This window comes from Acinonyx jubatus, chromosome E1, assembly GCF_027475565.1.
Source record: "Acinonyx jubatus isolate Ajub_Pintada_27869175 chromosome E1, VMU_Ajub_asm_v1.0, whole genome shotgun sequence".
Taxonomy (NCBI): domain Eukaryota; kingdom Metazoa; phylum Chordata; class Mammalia; order Carnivora; family Felidae; genus Acinonyx; species Acinonyx jubatus.
The window spans coordinates 38,378,316-38,399,661 of record NC_069397.1 but is presented as its reverse complement, the minus strand read 5'-3'; the positions used below and the strand labels follow the sequence as shown (position 1 = coordinate 38,399,661).

The following is a 21,346-nucleotide window of genomic DNA, read 5'->3' as shown; positions in this document are numbered from 1 at the left end:
TGTAAAGCAGTCACGTCTCTTAAGGCTGCAGCATCCAATAAAATGTAATTTAAATCAAGCCTCGCATCTGTTCTCAATCCCATTCAGTCTCTGCTTTCCATCAGCCTTCGGACAATCTTTGCAATTATGCTTGTTAACCCTTGTAGCCCCAGACACTCTCAGGCTTCTAGGTACAGAACTGTGTTTTCCACTCACAGATGACCCTCAGAGGGAGGGAGTAACCTGGTAAAGGTGAGAAGGCGAGAACGACATTCAGACTCTCATGTACAGACAATGCTCTGCCACACCCACCGGTGGGTAGTGTTCATTTCAGAGGGCTCTCTCTGCATGTCCTTCTTCTATCCCATACCATCTGCCGTGGCCCAGATCACATTACAAGGATACAGTGGGCAGCATGAATGAAACACTGGCCAACAGATCATTTGTACAATATCAAGTTCCCCAACTCAAGTCCTGTCCGAGAGGTAAAAGAGCTCAGTGAGCACAGACTTGGTCACTGGCTCTGAGACCATTCACATCGCACATGGTTTGCATTCCAAGCATCTGCTTGAGTTATAAAAGTATAGTAATCTCCCAAAGGGATCAAACTGGTTTTCTCCCCCTTCCCTCAAAACTACCCCAGCCCCAAGCCTGCAGTTTTAAGGTAGTCAGTGTTATAATGGTGCCCTCTGGTGTCCCCATCACAAATTACCATTGAATGCCACTGGAAACCAAATGAAGCAAAGGGAAGACTTGAGTAGCCACATGGATTAATTTATCTAATGAGACTGGAAAAATCTGAGGCTCAGATGAAAAGGCTCAGATGAAAATCCAACCCCAAACGAAAGCATCTGGAAACAAGTGGCTTCATCTGAGGGCAGCTAAGACTGTGGGACAGTTTGGGGAGAAATTTTCTGAAAGTCTGATCTCTCTTGAAATGTGCATGCTTAAAAAGACAAAGGATGCAACTTGAAAATAAATATATTCACAATCCATACAGTTACTGTCCCTTTACCACCCCCACAGCCTTGGGAGTGCCCAAGAAGCTCAATGAGTCTTTAAAATGTCACTGTGGAAGCACTTGCAACACAAACACAATATCCTCCAAAAAGAAAGAAATTCTTTGATCAAATCTCCAGATCTCCACGTGGACTTGCTTATTTTCCTCCAACATCCTTTTTCTCTCTTCTTACTCTAGCCCCAAGGTTCTTTAAAATATGCCAATGTCTGAAGAAACTAAGAGGTAAATACAGGCACATTCCACAACATAAATCTTGTGTACTGCAATATAAGCATATTGGTTAGAGATACACAAGAGGTGGAGGTAGTGAATATAATTAAAAAAGGTCTACTTGGTAATTTTTAATGCATAAAATAAGACCCCAAATTATTATTCTGCACTAATATTCATGAATCCATAGATTAAAATTTATCAGTTTCATGTTAAAAAAAGGTCATATTGTTTTCACAAATTACCATTGAATGCCACTGAATGGATAAAGTACTAAAATGAAGACTCCATAGATCTCTAAATGCCAGCTGGATACTTTCAGGTAGCGTCATTAGTATAAAAGAAAAGAATTTAAGGCAATCCAGTAGCTAAGATATTTCCAATTAAAGCTTTGTCTTTTAGAGCATGCTCTACTTCCTTCTCTTCAATCTTCAAAGACACCTGGAAAGAAGAGAAAAGGACTTTTCATGGTGGAGAACTCACAAAAGTCAAGTTTTTATTACACACATTTCTACCATGTTGAACTTCTGTCACAAGAGGCAAGAAGTCAATGGCCCGCAGAGAATGCTTCATTCATACCATTGCCCCATCCTCACAGATCTTTTTTTTTTTTTAATTTTTAAAAATGTTTATTTATTTTTGAGAAACAGAGTGCAAGCAGGGGAGGGGCAGAGAGGGAGTGACAGATCCAAAGCAGGCCCCAGGCTGTGAGCTGTCAGTACAGCTCAGACAAGGAGCTTGAAATCACGAACTACCAGATCGTGACCTGAGCTGAAGTGGGATCATGACCTGAGCTGAAGTCAGATGCTTAACCAACTGAGCCACTAGGTGCCCCCCATCCTCACAGATCTTTAACTCTACTTAACAAAAAAAATTGTTTACCTAACTGTGGTCATATTTAAATCTTTACTTTAGCAAAAGATAATCTCTCCAAAACATGACAATTAAAAGCATTATCACAAAGAAGCAGTTAGTTGTACCTTTGTGAAGCGGGTTTCCTTGTTTTTCTTTAATCCTAAAATGCCCCTGGCCTCCAAGAGCCCTGAAAGTGACAAACACTCTGACTGGTCCACAGCTGCCACCTGCTGTTTGCGACAGACGTTACTATAGGCTTCATGTAACTGGGAGGAATAAGGAAGAACAAAAGTTGTTTAAAAGTTCTATCTTTTGTAACTTTATAATCTTTTTTTTTTTTTAAATTGTGAGTTCGCATTTGTAGGTTATCTGAATACCCTAATTTTCCCTCTTTTCAATCAAATCCTCGAAGAGGCACACTGTAGACATTGCCAACAGACTGTACTGTAATGCAGGAGAGGAGCTCTATATATTTCTTAGGGAGAGGAAGAAATGGAGAGGAGGAAATTAATGGGAAATTCTCAACCACAACCCAAGGGAAATAAAGCCAGTTGCCTTTTATATGGTACCAATATTTATTCTTATTGTTAAAAATCCATTTTTAATTCATATCAGCTGGAGCATAATAGGCCTTTTGGACAATATCTGCTCTGCAAAGCAGATTCTCAACTCACCTTCCCCAGAGTGACCTCTTTGATTTTCAGCTGCCTGGTCAAGAGCAGCAAAGAGCAGACCAATATCTTCTGCTGAAGGGGGAAGGAATCTTGTGCCCCTTCTTGGCTCAAAGTCATTCTGTTACCATCAACTTCTGAGATGACTTGGGATATGTGAATAAGACCAACCCTCTTGGGAACCAGTGACTCAGAGGGTGATTTACCTAAAAAGTAAATAAATCAAGCTTAATTAAAATTTTAAAATATCGTGTGCATTGAGACAGATAATACTAAGTTTTAGCTGAAAGAAATTCAAGTGCAGTCATGTGGTGGCAAAAGCGGAGGTTCCAACTCTGTGACTAGAAGCCAAAGGATGAGAGACAATGCTATCCTTAAAAATATGATGACTGGGAAAATTGGGTTTTCCTCTTTCTGGGTAGAACGGCAAGCTATTTTGTCCTGTGGAATGCAATTTAATGTCAGGGAGACAAAATCCACCTCAGGAAAGAAGGACTAGACAGAAAACTACTGTATTCTGCCTTGGAAGTTCTTAGTATCTTGAAGATGAAAAAGAACAGAACCTTAAGGCAAGGATGATTGTGCATGGTAATTAAGAAAGGAAAAAGAAATTGTAAGAATTACCTAATATCTTGAATCAAATGAGTGGCTAAATGTGGACAGTAAAGGGAATCCTACATAATTCTTCTAGATAGCCTCCCCAAATGACCTTTGAGGTTTGGTTCACTTGCCTAAGCTGATCTACAATAGAGCAACACTTGAGAAAATGTCATTGGATATCTTAGCAGATAGCACCATCTCGGAGGTGGGAGGTTGGGGAACTGCCAACGAGATGCCTAGGACTGTGGCCTCATTGTTTGGACAGAGGAGGGATTTGCTCTGTAACAACCTTTGCCTAAGTTACTTCCTCAGACCACGTGCAGTCACCCCGAAGCAATTTGCTTCTATTTTGTTACCACAAATGGGATGCTGCTGTGAACTGGCGGTAGTAGAGAAACTGGAGATCACTGATCAAGTAGCTGAATCTTAAAGTTGAAAGGAATTTAGAGGTCTCTTCTTGCTTCCTACCCCAAACAATCCCAACCAGTGATCATCTATCCAGCTTTGTTTGAATATCTTCAAAGCTAGGGAACCCACATATGTGTCAAAGAAGCCCAGTTACTGCTATTTACTAGAAAGTGCCTTCTTATATTTAGTTGAAATCAGCCTCCGTATAGCTTTCTGGAGCCATTAAAAGCTAATCACACATACCAGAGGTCAAAAGACAGGAATGTAGTTAGTCTGATAATTTATGCCAGAAGCTTACAACCTCCTTTAGCTATGTGTGTGCCAGTGGTGCTCACAGGGGCACTGACAAGCCTAAATGTTATTGCTTGAGGAAAAGGAATAATCTGAAAAGTTAAAGAGAAACCAATAACCTAATCTATGCATTGGTATATATTACCTACCATTAATTAGCATACGCTCTGAATTTGGCTACTTCTGAAATATTTTTATTGATTTCCTTTCAACAAATTGATGAAAAGGAAGGGAGGAAGGGAGAGAAGGGGAGAGGGGGAGAAAAAAGAAAAGAAAAGAAAAGAAAAGAAAAGAAAAGGAAAGGAAAGGAAAGGAAAGAAAAGAAAAGAAAAAAGAAAAGAAAAGAAAAGAAGAGAAAAGGAAAGAAGAAAAAAGAAAGGAAAGGAAAAGAAAAGAAGAGAGAAAAGAAAAAAGAAAAGAGGGAAGGGAGGGAAGGGAAGGGAAGGAAAGAAAGTGAGTTTTCTATGGAACTATAGTGCTAGAAACAATGTTGATAACTCTCAACCACTGCAAGAGTGAAAGAGGAAACAATCAAATCAGACTGTCTTGTTTCTAAAGATTAACACTGGATATTAAAATACTGACAAGATCCGTAGTTCAGGGCCATTTTACATCCGCCATGACTAAGAGAACAAAGCTAACGGAAAGGAAAATTAATTTTGTCATTTTTCTAACAGCCCACTGTAGCAATATCATGTTTGTATCTTCACCCTCCTACACATGTGTAAAGGCTTGAGATATCCCAAGTTGAACTAGATTCTCTCACTGTCTGACTCTTATTTACTGGGCTTTCTTTTCACCGATATCAAGACCTAAAGTGCACTCAACACAAGAACCCAGAGAGAAGCTGGGCAAGCCTTATTGTCTACAATTTTCATTTCTAGAGTTTAGAAAGAAAACTTACTATGACCCAGCCATTTCTGTAACACCCTGGGGAGCTCATTTCCAGCAATGCATGGACTACAGTACTGACAGGCCAGACTCAAGTAAAGTAGATGAAATTGACCAAAAACAGAGAATACAGAACAGGGTAAGTGTGGATTTAACTGTGTTCATTTCATCTTTCTACCCCTTTCCTCAGAAAAGTTAAGCTTCCAATTATAAAGGAAGATGGGAAGGAGATAAACTACTTACATTCAGACAGCGGTTTGAGGATAGTCTGGCTTTTGACATCCGACTCTACAATTTCAATAGCTCTCCTATAAAAAAATATTTCTAAAATTAATTTAGGCTGAGCCAAACCAAACACCACACCAAACCACCAAGCTCAAAAACAGACACATGTTTTATAATTTCAAAGCCCCTAAATGAAGCTGGGTTATGTCTCAGCTAAAGGGGACTGAATTGCCTTGAAATAATTTCATGGACCAGGGAATCTGAGAAACTTCAACACTATATGGTTTCCTCTTATAGATGCCAAGTAGGTCATCATACATGTGGCCAATAATAACATTCTGAACAAGGAAAAAATGTCATGGATAGGAGAGAGGATATGTGGGTGGGTGACTGACTACAGAGAGCCAGTACCACCCATACGCACTGGAGCTAAAAGGGGAGTCCTTGGCTACATATACATATGATACATGTAGGCTAAACCACACCAGCCTACATGACAATTGCTCATAGTTGCAGTCTTTACCCAACTAGTTTGCTGACTAGGGGAAACTTTCAAATCCAGGATCATGCCATCTAGCAATAGGCAGAGCTTACTCTCCCACTGCTGTCTCCAAAGTACTTTGCCCACAGGAAGCCATAAGCCAGGCCTGGATCTTTTGCATGGCACAAGGGGGAGGTTGGACCAGCGGGCCAACACAGCAAGTATCATTTTAATGGACCCAGCGTCCCTACTGGGAAGGAAGAAATTTCATCAGTCAGCACAGAGGCTTTCCCCAGCAGGAGGGGCAGAGGATGGGAAGGGAGAGAGAGGTCTAGAGTACAACTGTGGGGGACCACCAACAGGAGGAAGGGGTGCTCACAAAAGGAAAGGAAGGAAAAAAAAGTCTAAAGGCAAAGATGGTTCAGGTCCATAAATAAACCTGCTTGAGACCAGCTAATGGAAAAGTAAACTGGAGTCTTTTTTAATACAAATGTAATTAACCAATCTATAATCACCACAGGGAGTGCCAGCAACATCTCATTTGTTTCTCCCTCTGTAGGTAATGGACTGATAATGTTTCAGACATTAACACGGTGGAAATGCAGAGCTCCCCACTGAGAAACAAGTCCTCCTTTCTGAGTGTAAAAAGTGGCAGAATGCAGCCTCTTAAGCCACATTTACTTGAGTTACATGAGACAATTAACATCATTTCTTTTTTTAATAAAAGTAGCCGACAGTGCCATAACTCACCTGCAAACATCTAGTGCTTTTCGAACATCTCCTGAAACAGCAGAGACTTTTCGGGCACAGAATTGAATTGCAGCATTGTCCAGAACCTTATCTCTAGATACCTTTGGACAAGACATAGGGGATGACAACATGAAGTATAATATTCCCCCTCTCTGTAATTTAGGTCCCTGATATACATATTTTCATGTTAAGTCTAAACTTGACTGGCCACCCTTTAGGATCTAAGAGATGCCTTTTTTTCTCATAAAGTAAATGGAAATTTCACACATTGAAGCATTCTGTCAGCATGTACTTGAGGTTCATGAATGGGGAAAAAAAGCAATCAGAAATTAGCAAACTAAACTAAACTAAAATCTATTTGGTCATTTTCAAGAGAAAGTTTTTTTCATAGGCCCTATTTTTAAAGGCCATTTAAAAAGGATTGAGGGGCAGGGCGCCTGGGTGGCTCAGCCGGTTGAGCATCCGACTTCTGCTCAGGTCATATCTCGAGGTTTGTGTGAGTTCGAGTCCCACAACAGACTCTGTGCTGGCAGCTCAGAGCCTGAAGCCTGCTTCAGAGTCTGTGTCTCCTCCTCTCTCTGCCCTGCCCATGCTCATGCTCTGTCTCTCAATAATAAATAAACATTAAAAAAATTTCTTTTAAAGGATTAAGGGCACTTGGCTGGCTCACTCAGAAGAGCATGATCTTAGGGTCATGAGTCTGAGCTCCACATCGGGTGTAGAGATTACTACAAATACATAAACTTGAAAAAAAAGGAAAAAACAGTATTGAGTGATTCTTCTCTTATTTTTATTCCAACACTGAGGCACCCAATAAACGGAGCCTTGGGTGGAAATTCATATAAAAATGTTCTCACTATGGCCCACCAGAACTCCCTGCTAAGGAAAGCAATCTAAGCAAAAATATTTTAGAATGACTGTTAGGCTTCCCCTCCAGAGCTGATCCAAGGGATACATAATGTGGTACAGTAGGTGGGACTTACCAGATCAAGCCGATCCTGCAAGATAGCAGCTATCTGATTTTTGGTATAAGGTGGGAAGTTCAACAGCTGTGGCTTACATTTTTCTCTAGCTTGAAGCCTCGGCAGAATTCTGTCCGTGAGATCCAGGGTATTAGCAATACCTGAGGAGATAAATACTACCAATCATCACGGTCAAATCACCTATAAGGAAAACTAAACCCTTTGAAAGCTGAACAAGATTTCTAGTTATAATCCAGCATTCTAACTGTTGCTTCTCACTTGCCACCCACCCTCCACCCATACTTATTAGGTAAGATGTACACAGTCACCTTAGAATGCTCTGTTCAAGTTAGGTTTAGAATTGTTCACTAATAAATAGGACCAGATAGTCCAAAAATCAGCGGTCTCTGAAATGAAGTATTATAGCATTTCTATTCAGACTTCACAAAACTGATTTTAGGTTAAAACTACTATTATTTTGTAGTAACTTTCATTTTGATAAGAAAGCAGAAAGCTGGCTTGATATAAAATAGGTGATAGATAAGATGAAGCGATTAAAAAAGAATTCTTTAGAACCATCCTGTAACATTAGCAACTGAACACTAACCAATCAGCACCAATCGAGAATTGCTTAACCATGGCCATTCGAACAGCGTGTACAACACATCCTGCCCTTTGCTGTCCAGCTGATCCACCTCGTCCAACACCAACACACTACATATAAAGAGAAGTGATTAGTATCCATGTTCACCTTAACTCTCCAATCTGTGAGATCTGGGCTGACTCAAGTCACATTCCTACAGCTGACACCAGTTTGGAGGTCATAAGCTGTCCTCTCTCCAGTCACTGTTACAATGATAACCCCCCACCATCACATAAAAGTAACATACAGGTTTTTCAAGCAATTAGTTTAAAAACATTTTTTCCAATTTAAAATTAGAACATGTATTTTTCCTCTCTTCTTTCCCTTTAAGTATATGTAACTACCTCTTGTACAGCAAATATAGGAAATGTTCTTTTTTTATACAAACTGATAAATTCAAGAGACTAGAATATGAGTTTGTGGGCAACAGACCTTGCAGATTTTTATAGAACAACATGCAGCAGAGCAATACTTACATCATGGGGCCCTTCTCTGCAGTCATATGGTTTTCCAGTTTCTTCATCATGTCCTTCCCAGCTGGCCTGCATACTTCTTCCTGACAAATCTCCTGAGCAATAGCTGGGAATACAGCCTGGGCAGTCCTCAAGGACATGCAATTCAGCATGATAGTTTTAAAGCCTTTCAGTTCCTTCTAGAAAAATGCAAACATGAGAGATATTTTGCCCTCAGATAAAGGTTTGATGGGACCTAAAGCGTCTTTGAGGAGTTAAATGCATGTAAGAGAATAAGTTCTACTTTCATTTAGAAAGATTGAGACAATGATGGGGCCCTAGGTGGCCCAGTCGGTTAAGCGGCTGACTTCAGCTCAGGTCATGATCTCGCGGTCCGTGAGTTCGAGCCCCGCGTCGGGCTCTGTGCTGACAGCTCAGAGCCTGGAGCCTGTTTCGGATTCTGTGTCTCCCTCTCTCTCTGACCCTCCCCCGTTCATGCTCTGTCTCTCTCTGTCTCAAAAATAAATAAACGTTAAAAAAAAATTTAAAAAAAAAAAAGAAAGAAAGAAAGATTTAGACAATGAAACTAAAAACATCTTATTTGAGGGAAGACTTCAATCTCCTAAGCATGTCTACTTTTTCTTAACCCTTAATAACCAAGTGTCATTTTAGCAAGAGCTTCATATTTCAGACTTTCAGTGTACCTTGAGGTCTTGCAGAATTCGGCTTAAACAGGCAGTTTTTCCAGTTCCAGGAGGACCAGAAAGATAAAGACTTCCAGCTTTTTTCCCACAGATGTGCTCCCTCAGGAAATTCCTGATGACATTCATCTCCTTTTCCCTGGCAGGCAGCCGATCTGGGACAGCTGTATTCAGGACCAGCTTTGCTTGCTGGTAGCAAGTGCCTGTGTCAAACGTGAAAGGACAATTAGATACAACAGAGGAGACTAAGAAAATCCACTGGGTTTCATCTGGAGTCACCAGCTTGTTTATGAGGCTGTACTAACAGCTGACATGTAAGAACGAACCTTCTTGCTTGAACAGTCTTATACATGCAGATTCTTTCTCCAGTGGACATCTCTGCTCAGAATTTGTTGTAATTTCTTGACCTTTTCGAACTGAAGAATGTATTTTGTTTTGGTGAACTCTGGCTTGTTCTCTTTTGCTAGGAGACTTAATTGTCAGCTGATTGTCAAACACCAATCTGCGCCCCTTAGGTGTATGGAAGCGAGGGGGGCCATTCTCTTTCTTGCCTTGTTTTGGTGGAGAACAGGGTGGCAAATGGGGAGTGTTGCACAGATTATCATCACCTGAAATATATTAAAATCAAAATATGGTCATTCATAGTAGTGGATAGTAAAAGGACTTGGAACATCTCTGCTTTTCTCAGCAAGAGTCAAATTTCCATAATCAAAACCACCAAAATAAAATGCCTCTCATCTAGAAGCAAATACTGGCCACCAGATGGCACACTGAATCTTACTACTATTTGGCAGAAAGCAAACGGGTTTAGTGGGATGAAATTTTTAACATTGCTCTAAAACAAGGTTTGTCAGTCTTGGCACCATTGAGATCTTGGACCAAATAATTCTTGTAGGGAGCTATCCTGTGCATTGTAGAATGTTCAGCAGCATCCCTGGCCTTTATCCACTATGCCACTCCCTCAATTGTGACAACCAAAAATGTCTTTAGATACTGCCACATCACCCTTCATTTAAAAACAAAAAAACAAAAAAAGATCTAAAACAAGACAGGATTACCAACTACTGTTCTAAAACAATCTTCTATTATTTTGCTTCTATTAATTTCACCATTAATGAGGTGAAAGCTTCAAAATACTATATAAATAACTGCAAGGTCATTTAAAACACTGACGACTAAGTTCAAAATTAAGGAACTGAATACCAGAACTGTTAAGCAGTTCAGAAAGTGACCTCAACACGGAGCTTAACTCTGAAGTTCAGTAAATGAATTTAGCAACTATTTTGAAAATAACCAAAGTGAACAGAGTGGTCTTTTTTTTTTTTTAATTAGTTTAAGAACACAGTGGTCTTAAATGAACTTAGGAAGCTGTTTCAAAGGACTAGGCATCTTATTATTGAGGAAAGAGAGGTCAAGAGCTACCAGTCACAGGGCGCCTGGGTGGCTCCATCAGTTGAACACCCGACTCTTGATTTGGGCTCAGATCATGATCCCAGGGTGGTGGGAATCAAACCCCTAGTGGGGCTCTGTGCTGAGCGTGGTGCCTGCTTAAGATTCTCTCTCTCCCTCTGCCCCTTCCCCCCACTCATGCTTTCTCTCTCTCTCTCTCTCAAACTAAACAAACAAAGAGCTACCAGGCAAAAAGTTGTACTTCTATAATGGATAGCTTACCAAGACGTTTTCTGGGGCTAAGAGGCAGAATTTTTACACAAGAACGGCGTGAGGCCTGGACATTGGTCAGTTCTAGTTTGGTGTCACCAGAAGTTTTAGCTTTGTCCAATGTCCGAGACAGCTTCTTTTTTGGAAAACTGATTGTAGCCTGTGACTGGGATCGGGTTTGAGGCATGATGGCAACACGGCTGGGTACAAAAAAAGGGAACAGGGCAATCTGTCAATATGTAAAAAATGAAGGAAAAGTAGCTAACATGGAATTTATAACGATGAGCAACATTTCATAATTATGTGATAACAATATTTTAGCATTCAGTTCTACTTCACATCCAAATCTGAGCAATAATAACAAACACTTGCTGTCTACCTACTATGTGTAAGACGCTGTTATAAGCATTTTATTTTCACTTTAAGGAATCTCTACACCCAGCGTGGAGCTCCGACTCATGACCCCTGAGATCACAAGTCGCATGCTCTACGGACAGAGCCAGCTCGGGGCCCCTTAGGCACTGACTCATTTAAGTTTTACACACTAGAGGTCGGCACTCTTACTATTCTTATTTTACAGAGGAGAAAACTCAGAGGCACAAAAGCCCAAAGTCATAGCAGGCCAGGCATTCTGGCTCCAGAGCCCAAATTCTTAACCACTTGAGTGATGCAATAAAAAATTTATCTTAACTGACTTCTACAGGACTTCTAATTCCCTCACTCCGGGCACGGGGTGTGTCTTTATCACCAGGTTGGCCCAGCACCCTGACATATATACGGTCTTCCCTCCACCCTGCACTCAGTCCTCACGCCACACCTTCTCAACCCCACTCCGAAACATCTCCCTCCTTCGACATTCAGCCCCTTTATTCCACGCACGACTGCCAAGCTACTCCCTTCTCTTACTCCGACCCCAGACCTCCGACGATCTGAGCTCTTCTCCCCTCACTTCACCTCGAGCCTCAGGGGGAAGCAGCGGCCCTCGCCGTAGCCGCTCTCCCAACTCCGCTGCCTCCTGGGCCCTAGGCCTCCCCGAGCAATCCTCTCCTCTCCACCTCACAAGGCTGAATACCTCAGTGTTGGCTCTTTCTCACGTCTCTCGCACACGGCTTCTGGGATTCTTCAGGGCAAGTTCCGGAATAAACTACACACCAGCTGCAGTAAAGCCCAGCCGCACTCGCGCCAAATCTGCAAAGCCGCAGCTTTACCGCCTCCCGCCAAAGCCCGACCAGGCTTCTGATTGGCTGTCGCTAGAGCGCCGCGCGCCTTGGCCCACGCCCCCTCCTTCACTTCCAATCCAGTCGGAAGGACCACAACCAATAAGAGAGCCCCAGGTCTCAGAGCCACTGCCAGGCCACGCCCATCGAGCAGAGAGGGATTCTACATCCGGGGCCTCCGCGGAAAGACGCAAGGTTGCGGAGGGAGCGATTCTGGGTAAGGCAAACGAGCCGGCCGCAAAGAGCAGCGGGAAGTGTAGTCTTAGCTGCAACGCGACTCTGTTTCCATGCTCATTTTTCCGTGGGAGGTGTAGAGATGTGGTTGCCCCTTCTCACTGGCGCGCGTACCCATTTTCATTATCCTAGTGGTATGCATTTTCAGAGACCTACTACCTGTCATGACAGGGGAAGGGGGGGGCAGTTCTGTGTGCCAGGCGTGATACTTGGCGCTTTACTTACCTAATGTTCAACCTGCAAGTCACAAAGCGAATGTGCAGAGGGTTAGAGGTCACAGCATCTTGGTGGCGATGAAGAGCTATGAAGAGCTTAGGACCCAGATTTCCTGACACCCAAACCGAGGTTTTTTTTGTAAAGCTCTACACATACATAAATAAATACACTACACTCCAATCGCAGTATCTCCTTGATTTGTGTTTCAAAGATAAGAAATAGGGCCAGGCCTTTGCTTTCGTTAAAAATAACATCCTGTGCACTTTCTTATCAATTCCATTAATCCACACCTTGTGGGGAGCTGAGAGAATTATGGACCCTTAATTTTAAAACCTTATTTTATGGCTAAACACTGGGGTTTCAGGGCCAGAGAAGACCCCTATAGAAGAAGAGGCAAGCTGAGCTTTTAATGAAAAATATAAATTAAAGGAGTAATTTACAGGCCGGCTTCCAAAGCTAATAACCTCAGGTTCCCTTGAAGGCCAAAACCCAATTCTAGGTGATGGCAGGCATTTATCTTTCATTCTTTAGTTTCAAATGAAATAGAGCAATGAAGCTGAGAAATAGGAACCAATGGTATTACAATCATCAGTTAATTATAATTAGTTCATACAGGAGATAAAGCACAAATACTGAGTGTTTAAGTGTATGCCAGGCACTGAGCCCACCTATTATCACCTTACTCTCACAAACATCGCACTAAATTGGTGTTATTTTCATTTTGCAAATGAGGAAACTGAAATAGAGGGCTTGAGTAAATTTGCCCAAAGTCACAAAACCAGTAAGTGGAAAAACTGGCATTTGAACTCAGGAAGTCTGACAGGAGATCAAATTCTTGACCACTTAAACCCAGGGGGAGGTATTAGATGCAGGTCCTAAGTAAGAAACCTTCTGTGTACTTCTAAATAGGAAGGGATGGCGGTGCCTAGTTGGCTCAGTCACAAGAGCTTATGACTCCATCTCTGGCCGTGAGTTCAAGCCCCACATGGGGTGTAGAGATCACTTAAATAAAACTTCAAAAGTAAATAAATAGGAAGAGATGGTGAAGGAGCACATTTTGGGAAGGCTCTCTAGGAGCTGGAAACCCTAAGTGAAGAGACTAACTGACGTGAATGGAAAAAGTGTTACCGTAGAATGGAGGCTTTTTGACTTGATGGTATTTCTGATCTCTTAATAGAGCGATAGAACCCAGGAAGCAACATTTACTGTTCATGTATTTTGATAACCTGGCCACCTAAGAACTGTCCTTAATAACCTGAAATGGAAACATGTGTCCAGCCAGCTTTAAGGGGTAGTGGCAAACAACCTCCCTCAGTTACAGCGGGCTAGAGGGAGCCCAGGAAGCAATGAGTACTTAACATATACATCTTGCAGGCTATGAAAACACCCACCAAGAAGAAAAACAATGGTCCAAAATAAGCCTACAAGATTAAATGACCACCGTGGAAGCAGGCAGAGAATCACAGAATGTCTGGATTGAAAGGTCCCTAAAAGGTTACCTGCATGAAGCTCTCCCTTTCCGATACTACAGGAACATGCTGCACATGCCACCAGTTTCTTGCTTCTGTGCCTCTGTCCTTGCTGTTTCCTCTGTGTGGAATGCCACACACCATCCTTCCTCCCTGGCTGTCATAAAGCCTTTTAATAACCTACATAGGTTTCTCCTGGCAGCGGTCCTGAAGTGTCCTCCTAGACTCTGAGCTCCCTGGAGGCAAAGACCGTGTCCTATTCATCTTCATATTGTAGGTCCCTGGCAGAGTAAAGTATACAATATGGGCCTGCTGAAAGAATGGAAAGGACATTCCTGCCAACTGGATATCCACCTTTTTCATGAACACTTTTTGGGGCTGGATAGCATAGAGTCCTTTAAATTTCACACCCCATAAACTAGGAGTGGAAAATTAATTCAATTATGTGTAAAAATGATCCAGACTGGGCACCAGTGCTGTCATGATGTCAGACGTGAAGCATTTCCCTGTAGTTCTCCTCTGGGGTGGTTAGGGTCCTGAGGTTGACATTTTCCTTCTCTTACCTCTGTCTGCAGAGTAACAGAAGTCAGAGGCAGGCAGCATCCTTGCAGCTGTGGCTGGGCGGGGCCAGGAAATACTTAAACAGGCACATTCACAGTAAGCAGCTGTGTCTCAGTAATAATGACAGTTGACACACTGGAGTCCTTATCACCTGCTTAACTGATAACACAGTAGCATGAGGGAAGGAATCAAATCACACTGGAAGGACCCATCCAGTGCACAACATCCTTGTGTGTGCACCCATGCGCGCACACACACGCGCGTGCGCGCGCACACACACACACACACACACACACACACACACACACACACAGAGACTAGCAATACCATCTCAAACAGGACAGAGAAAACCTTACAGGGTTAGGAAGTGAAGCTGAGGGTCATTCACACAAAATCTATTTGAGGGCTATTTAAAGTCACAGGAGGAACAATTAAATCAATAAATAGGTAGTTTATTAATCATATTAATAACAATGATGGGTCAAATAATCAGGGATTCAGCCAATCTGTTAAGTATGGATGAAAATGAAAGGAGGCCTTTCCCCCCTCCCTCTCACATGTTTTCATATCTAAAATTATGTGAAAGTGATTCATACACACACCCATAATGAATCAGTATGGGAAATAATTTCAAGACCTTTCCTAGTGATGAAAAGTGCAAGGTAAGCTCATTAACTCTTGGTGGTGATTATGTCAGCTGACCACAGTAAGCAGAGAATGTCTGGTTCAGTTTTTACACCCCAAGTCAAAGTTCAAGAAAGCCAGCTAAGATTTCAATGCAAAAAGCAGGAAAGGGAAAAAAAAAAAACAATAAAAATAGACACGCATAGTCTGTCTGCTCTGCCCCCACCTTTCCTTCCATACCTCAGTCTGAGACTGCCATGCAACACAGGTAGAAAGAAGCTTAAGAGATAGAAGGAGAGGACAAGGCCAGAGCATCTCCTGGGTCCCCTGAAATCAGGTAGGTGGCAAACATTGATAACCAAATCTATCAGAATCACCCAGGTGAGCATGGCTAATGAACTGTGGTATTCAAAACAGCAGGAGGGGAGGAGGGAAAACCCCTCCAGCTACCAGATGCTTCCGCCCAAGTCAGTGCATCTACCTTCTCAGAGGTCCTAGTCAAACCACTACACTCACTGGAGGCAACGGATTTTCTCCCCTCTCTATGCCACCACTTGAGGCGGCGTTCCAGACAAGAGTACACAGTTTTCAGGTTTTTGTTTTTAAGCAAGGTTTAATTAAACTGCACGGCATCCAGAAGAAAGAAATGTACCAAAGAATCCAACCTGAGACCAGACTATACATTGTGGGGAGGGAGGGGGCAAAATCACTGCTAATTGGGTGAGGGAGTACTGTAATTGGAGTAGAACTCCAAAATAAGTCATACAATAAATTATTTTTTAAAAAGAAAATAAACTGACCCACACGCAAAGATGGACAGACACACACACTCACGCACGCCACACATGTCACTCTAGTCTTTTATTCAGTGTTGACTATGACTTTCACACTGGTCCCCGTGGGAAAGGACAAAGGTTAGACATGAGAAAAGAAGGCTTGGCCCCTCTGCCATCAGTGGAATGAGATTTAAGACAATTAGAGGAAACCCACTAAGCTGTTAGAAACAAGAGTAGAAAGAAGGAAACAGCAGTTATCAAGGAAGATTTTAATTGCTTCAAAGGGAGAGAGGAAGAAAGCAGAGAACTCTAACACAAGTAAAGGCACAATGACCGTGGAGTTGAATGGAACCAAATCCTTCCTTCAGTTAAAGTTATCCTTCTTTTTGTATGTATCTTGAAGGTGGCTGTAATTTTGTTACATTTTGCTTTTAAGAGATGAGTCTTGAAGGCAGACTTGTAATGCCTTCCATTCCCTAAATCAGGGTGTCTTACAGAAAGCCACCTTGACCACATGGCCAGGGACTGAGATTCAGTAGGGAAAGAAAGGCTACAACTGGAATGTGAAGAATTGGATTTGCAGTTGATCGTAGGTTGGGTTTCCAGAAGGACAGACAGCTCAGTGTAGTGCCATCAAAGGGCCTCAGATGCCCTGTACTCCACCCCCAGAGCTTTGCGGAAGGGAAGGACCCTGGAGTCACATTTCTCCCCCACTCCCATAAGCACTCAGCCTACAGATTATTTCAAGTGATCAGGAGAATTAAAACACACCCCAACCCTGAGTTGCTCTGTAGCAAGTCTATTTACAATTTTTTCTCACCTCTCCCTGGAGGTAAATCTGGGCTTCAAGTTGGGAAGCTGTCGGGGGAGGGAAGCCCCCAGTGCAATGGCCAGCGGCTAGTCTCCTTGCGTTTGCCAGTTAGGAGTGCTGGGATGCATTTCTGGAGACAGCAGCCTCACATCCATCAGGTGGGGTAGCCCTAAACCCACACTCTGGGAGCCCAGGCTGTGAGGATGATAGGGTTCTGCAGCTGGAGGAAATCCCCACAACAGAAAAAAACCATACCTGGAATATCAAAGTGATTCGATCCAGGTCTGGTGACCAAAAAAGAGGGAAGAGGGGCATCTAGCTCATTTAAAAACCTGGAAGCCACTGCTCTGCTTCCCAGAAAGGGTGGAAAGAAACAATTAAGTTTTTCCCACTAGAGAAAAACATCATAAAACCAAACCCGCACAAGGGCTTTTAACACAGATTCCTGATGCTTAGTTAGGCAATGTCTCTTCCTTCTGGGAGGGAATAAGGGGGTTAATGGGACTGGGCAATAGTCTCAACATGAGACCACCCAATCTTCCACCGAAGAGACAAAATTCCCACAAGCAGATAAAAAGAGCAGTTTAAAAGGTGAGAAGTTTTAGTGCTCTTGCAGCCAGCCCACCTTAAATCTATTTTACAAGCTTTTTACAACATATAAAATAGATCAATAACTATGAGGATCACATTCCCATTCTTCAATAGTAAATATACATGACAATAAATCTGTTATTGACAGAGGGACCAAATAACGTATAAGGCAAAAGACATTTAAATAGGTACTGTGCCATCAACATGCTCTCAAGAAGAAAATCCCTCTGATTAGATCTAGGCCCAGGCCTTTTTTCATGAGGCCAAGAAAATGGGAATACAATCAATACCCATGTGACACAGCCCAAATGCTGGGGAATATGAGGGACAGCAGGTCACAGAGGAGGAAGATTATCAGCCCCAATGAAAAGCTGGGGTTTGGCTTTTACTTGTGATACTCATTTTGATGCTCTATGTTTGAGTAAAGGAGGAAAAAAAAAGATATACTTTGATAACATTGTACAAAAGGCATCAACTCCCATTTCAAAAACAAATGGGAAGACTTCACAGTCCAAGTTCAGTAACTGGTCAACATCTCCCTGGAACTCTGCTGCAGAATTAACTCTTGTAATTCTTTTTCCCTCCACTAGTGCCCTGTCTCAGCTATCCTGGCTTCAGGATGCTAGGGATATACTGCTGGGAGGTAACTGCTAACAGATTTGAAAATAAAAACAATAAAGAGAATGATTAGAAAAGTTTGGTGACAGACCTCACCATGGTTTGTCCCAAGGGCCAATGTAGTCCAGGGGATGGCAGAGGATAGCAGACCCCATACAAATAACCCAAGTTGAGAGCTCTCCCATCTAGCACTGGGAAGACTTGGGTTTCACTGGGCACCAGGCACAGATCCTTAGTCTGTGATCTAACAGATTAGAGAGGTTCCTAAGGCAGTTTAAGCCTGTTGATGTACCTGGTGATAATTTTTAATTGACTCTCCCCATCCATTTCAAGGAATAGCCCTGGCTCTCCTGCTCTAACTCCAAGCTTTGAGCAGTCTCTGCACTTGGCAAGAGCTGTAGCAAACCAAACCAACCCATGTGTAGAACCCAGGAGCCCCATCCTGCTGCTGGAGAATGGTGAAGTCCCTGTTGCACCATCCAAGCTCAGTTCCTACCTAGACTGGGACCCATTTCCTCTGTGCCCTTTAACCAGGACTGGAAGACAAAGAAACATATTGCTGACTGCCAAGGAAGATCAATTGGACTGAAGCACACCTCACCAAAGTCTTTGTGCTTCTTGGCACAGAGGAATCTTTGACTATCCCCATAAGCTTCCTCACCCTTCTCTATTTGGTTGTATAACCCCTTCAGTCTTGGGAAGGCAAGAGTGGTGGAGAAAGGAACAGAAAGAACATACTCAGCCAGATGGGCTGTGAACTTTGGAATAAGTTGGCCTTAAAGTCCTTCGAAGTCCACAGAGCTGATCCCTTCCATGAGGTGCTTCACCCTTCCCTTGTCATCCTGGAGCACCCATGAGGGGCTGAAGTTTCTGAGCAGGACTAAAAGGGCCAGGTGTCAAGGCCAAGGCCTTATCTTCCCATCTCCCATTGCAGGTTTTGGAGTATGTGAATCTGTAATGAACGAAAAAATGGGACTTTTCTCTTGAGGGAGTGGGCAGTGCAGAGAGGAAAAACATCCCTCAGCCTCAGCACCCTGAGGAAATGGGCAGGGATTCCCAGAGGATGCAAATGGCTCCTGGTCCCTTTGCTGCACAGAAACTGATTAGCTCTAAAAGGATCCCCAGTTTATTTCACCCTCTCTTATTATTAGATGTTTAGTTCAACTAATTAGTATTTAGTATTTGTAATATCCAACTTCTCCCTGGGGTGGTGGCATGGGGTGGGGTGAAAACAAAACCAAAATACCCCTAAAAAGAAAGCAGAACCGTTTCTTTGCCCTTTTTTCAAACATGACCTTTAAAACAGATCACTTCTCTGCAAATTCCTTTCCTGTTTCACTAAAAATGCCCACCCCCCAGAAGTCCTGGCCATGCCAGCCTCCTGAATGATGAAATAGAATATACTCGCCAAGCTTCCCCCACTGTGGGTAGGAGAAGGTAGGAGTACCATTCTCCACCCTGCTCCAACAATGAGTTCATTCATCACAACAAGGCACCTTTCCCCAAAAGGAAAGCAGGAGACATGGAAGCTTTTTCCTCATCTGGCTAGCAGGGCTTGCAAGAGGAGGGATGGATGCAGGGTTTGAGACCCTCCTGTCAATATAAAGAGTCCAATCACCAAGTCTAGAGACGAGATGCATAGATGGAGGTGAGTGGGGAGGACGCTTGGTGTCTAGAGGTGGGTTGCACTGGAGAAACACGTCAGGAGCTCTCATGCAGGTTTCAGGGGAATGGAAGGGACCATCTGAGCACAGGAGAGGGTCCATCCTTATCCTGAGGAACAGGACCAAGCCAGGTTTCACCTGAGAATGGGTGGCAGAGGTGGGGCTCCACGGGCAGCTGAAAAATATAAAAATGAAAACCACATACAGAAGGTCAACCACCAGACCCTGAATAACCCAAACATTCCTGAAATAAGAAACAGGCTCTTTAAGCTAACCTTTAAAATTTAGGGATTGGTTTTGTTGTTATCTTTGTTTTCTTAAGAAAACACTGATGAGGAGAAGCAAATTTTAACCTAAGAAAAACACACCAATTCTACATTCAATGGAATTATGGAAAAACTTTCATGGCTGCTCTTCTCACCTCGGTTTGTTTTGCTGGGATATATTCTTTGAAAGTGTTTATATTCTTCTGGAGCAGGGAAGTCTTCTACTGGATGGAAAGAATACTTTGACTCAAAATCATCTGGGAAAAGAACAAAAAATTAATTCCTATCACTCTTTCATGTGCTCCCACATACTCCGTACCACTTCTGACCCTCCCCTTGCTAATTTCCCATGCATTCTGATGGACGATGAGGGGCCCGCCTGGCCCACTAAACCAAGGTTCTGGAGGCCAGCAAGAGCATCTTTCTAGGCACCTCATATGCAGAGGCTGTGCTTAAAGGCTCTTTTCTAATGAAAAGAATCTTTCTAATGAAAGGCTCTTTCTAATGAAAAGGAATCAATCTTTGAATTGGTTCTTCAAATCTTTCCACCAAAAACCACACACTTAACATGAAAGGAGCCCAGCTGTTTGCATGGGAAGAGAAAGAAATACAGTTCTGTTTCAGTCATCTTAGAGACTGTCACCATGGGAAACCAACTGAACTGAATCTACAGATTGGTAGACATTAACCTAAAACGGGAATTTTTGTCACGAGCTAGTGAGAGATCTGACCAGATAATTCCCCTCTGGTCCAAATTACCCTCATTTAAATTCTACGACACAGTTGGGAGAGCCCTCTCACGGCCCCCACTCCCACTTTCCATGGCCCTTCTACAAGGCGGCTCAAATTTTCTATGGGCGTGACTCACTCACATTCCAAAAACCCTGGTCCACCTATTAGGAACAGACTAGAGCGGGAGCGGGTAAGAGTTAACCATTAAAGAATGTAGAGTGTTAGGGTCGAATGGGGCTGTATAGATCTTTCCAGGGGTCCTCAACAGAGGGTCTGAGAAAACCCTATGGACAGCCTTTGCTTGGGGCTCCATTCTAAACCTAATGAATTACAACCTCTTAAGTGGGGCCTAAGACTCATTTATAACCTTGAAAAGTTAAATATGATACACTCCTGATCTCAACCCCCTCATTTCATAGATGAGGGAAGCGGGGCCCAGAGAAATGAAATGGCTTCCTCAAAGTAACACAGCTAGGCAGTGGCTTTGTATTATTAGATTAATGTGGTGTACAGTGGTGTGTTTTGTTTGTTTTCTAAAGGTCCAGAAAGGCCCTCTCCTTCCTAGGAAGATACATAATTCCTGCCTGAATAATCCTGAAGAGGATAAAGTCTCTGACCTAAAAGTTAATCACAAATGATCCTTGGGGAGCAAGAGAGTGGCTTTGGAGTTATTAACACAACACCTACTGATTTTACTTCAATCTCTTCCAAAGCAATCATGCCTAGAATTTGCAAAAGGAAAGGCATGTCAATTTGCAAAGGCCCAGA

The 21,346-nt window shown here is 42.7% G+C and overlaps 2 protein-coding genes across 13 annotated transcripts in view; both read right to left on the bottom strand.

Annotated features, from left to right (window-relative positions):
• Nucleotides 1–737: 737 nt before the first annotated feature.
• On the bottom strand, nucleotides 738–14,796 carry CDC6 (cell division cycle 6). Of its 5 annotated transcripts, XR_008294117.1 has the most exons (13): nucleotides 11,872–14,479; nucleotides 10,812–10,999; nucleotides 9,467–9,748; nucleotides 9,144–9,343; nucleotides 8,464–8,639; nucleotides 7,952–8,058; nucleotides 7,366–7,505; nucleotides 6,383–6,483; nucleotides 5,170–5,234; nucleotides 2,740–2,942; nucleotides 2,191–2,331; nucleotides 1,456–1,651; nucleotides 738–1,260 (listed from the first exon to the last, which is right to left on the bottom strand). XR_008294117.1 is itself a non-coding variant. In XM_027033820.2 (12 exons), exons 2-12 carry the CDS (start codon nucleotides 10,984–10,986, stop codon nucleotides 1,562–1,564), a joined length of 1,680 nt encoding a protein of 559 aa, XP_026889621.1. In that variant the 5' UTR covers nucleotides 10,987–10,999; nucleotides 14,499–14,796; the 3' UTR covers nucleotides 738–1,561. The 5 variants fall into 5 exon arrangements, 4 of the variants coding, with proteins under 4 accessions (XP_026889621.1, XP_026889624.1, XP_026889623.1 ...); XM_027033820.2 differs by lacking the exon at nucleotides 11,872–14,479 and adding an exon at nucleotides 14,499–14,796 and having other exon boundaries at nucleotides 738–1,651; XM_027033823.2 differs by having other exon boundaries at nucleotides 738–1,651; nucleotides 8,464–8,636; nucleotides 11,872–14,481.
• A 131-nt stretch (nucleotides 14,797–14,927) lies between these two features.
• WIPF2 (WAS/WASL interacting protein family member 2) overlaps nucleotides 14,928–21,346 on the bottom strand; it is a 48,659-nt gene continuing 42,240 nt past the window's right edge. For all 8 annotated transcript variants that reach the window (XM_053212037.1, XM_053212038.1, XM_027033828.2 and 5 more), the window contains 2 exons: nucleotides 20,002–20,103; nucleotides 14,928–19,755 (listed from right to left, as the gene is read on the bottom strand). In XM_053212037.1, the coding sequence (XP_053068012.1) occupies nucleotides 19,715–19,755; nucleotides 20,002–20,103 (143 nt within the window). In that variant the 3' untranslated portion in view covers nucleotides 14,928–19,714. The remainder of the gene's footprint in view (nucleotides 19,756–20,001; nucleotides 20,104–21,346) is intronic.

Excerpts from the sequence above, each read along its gene's own strand:
- CDC6 (XM_027033820.2), bottom strand. The coding sequence starts at position 10,986 with ATGCCTCAAACCCGATCCCAGTCACAGGCTACAATCAGTTTTCCAAAA. Across the intron at positions 9,749-10,811 it reads TAGCCCCAGAAAACGTCTTG|GTGATGATAATCTGTGCAAC; the intron begins GTAAGCTATCCA and ends AATATATTTCAG. Across the intron at positions 2,943-5,169 it reads CCTCAAACCGCTGTCTGAAT|GTAAATCACCCTCTGAGTCA; the intron begins GTAAGTAGTTTA and ends TTTACTTTTTAG.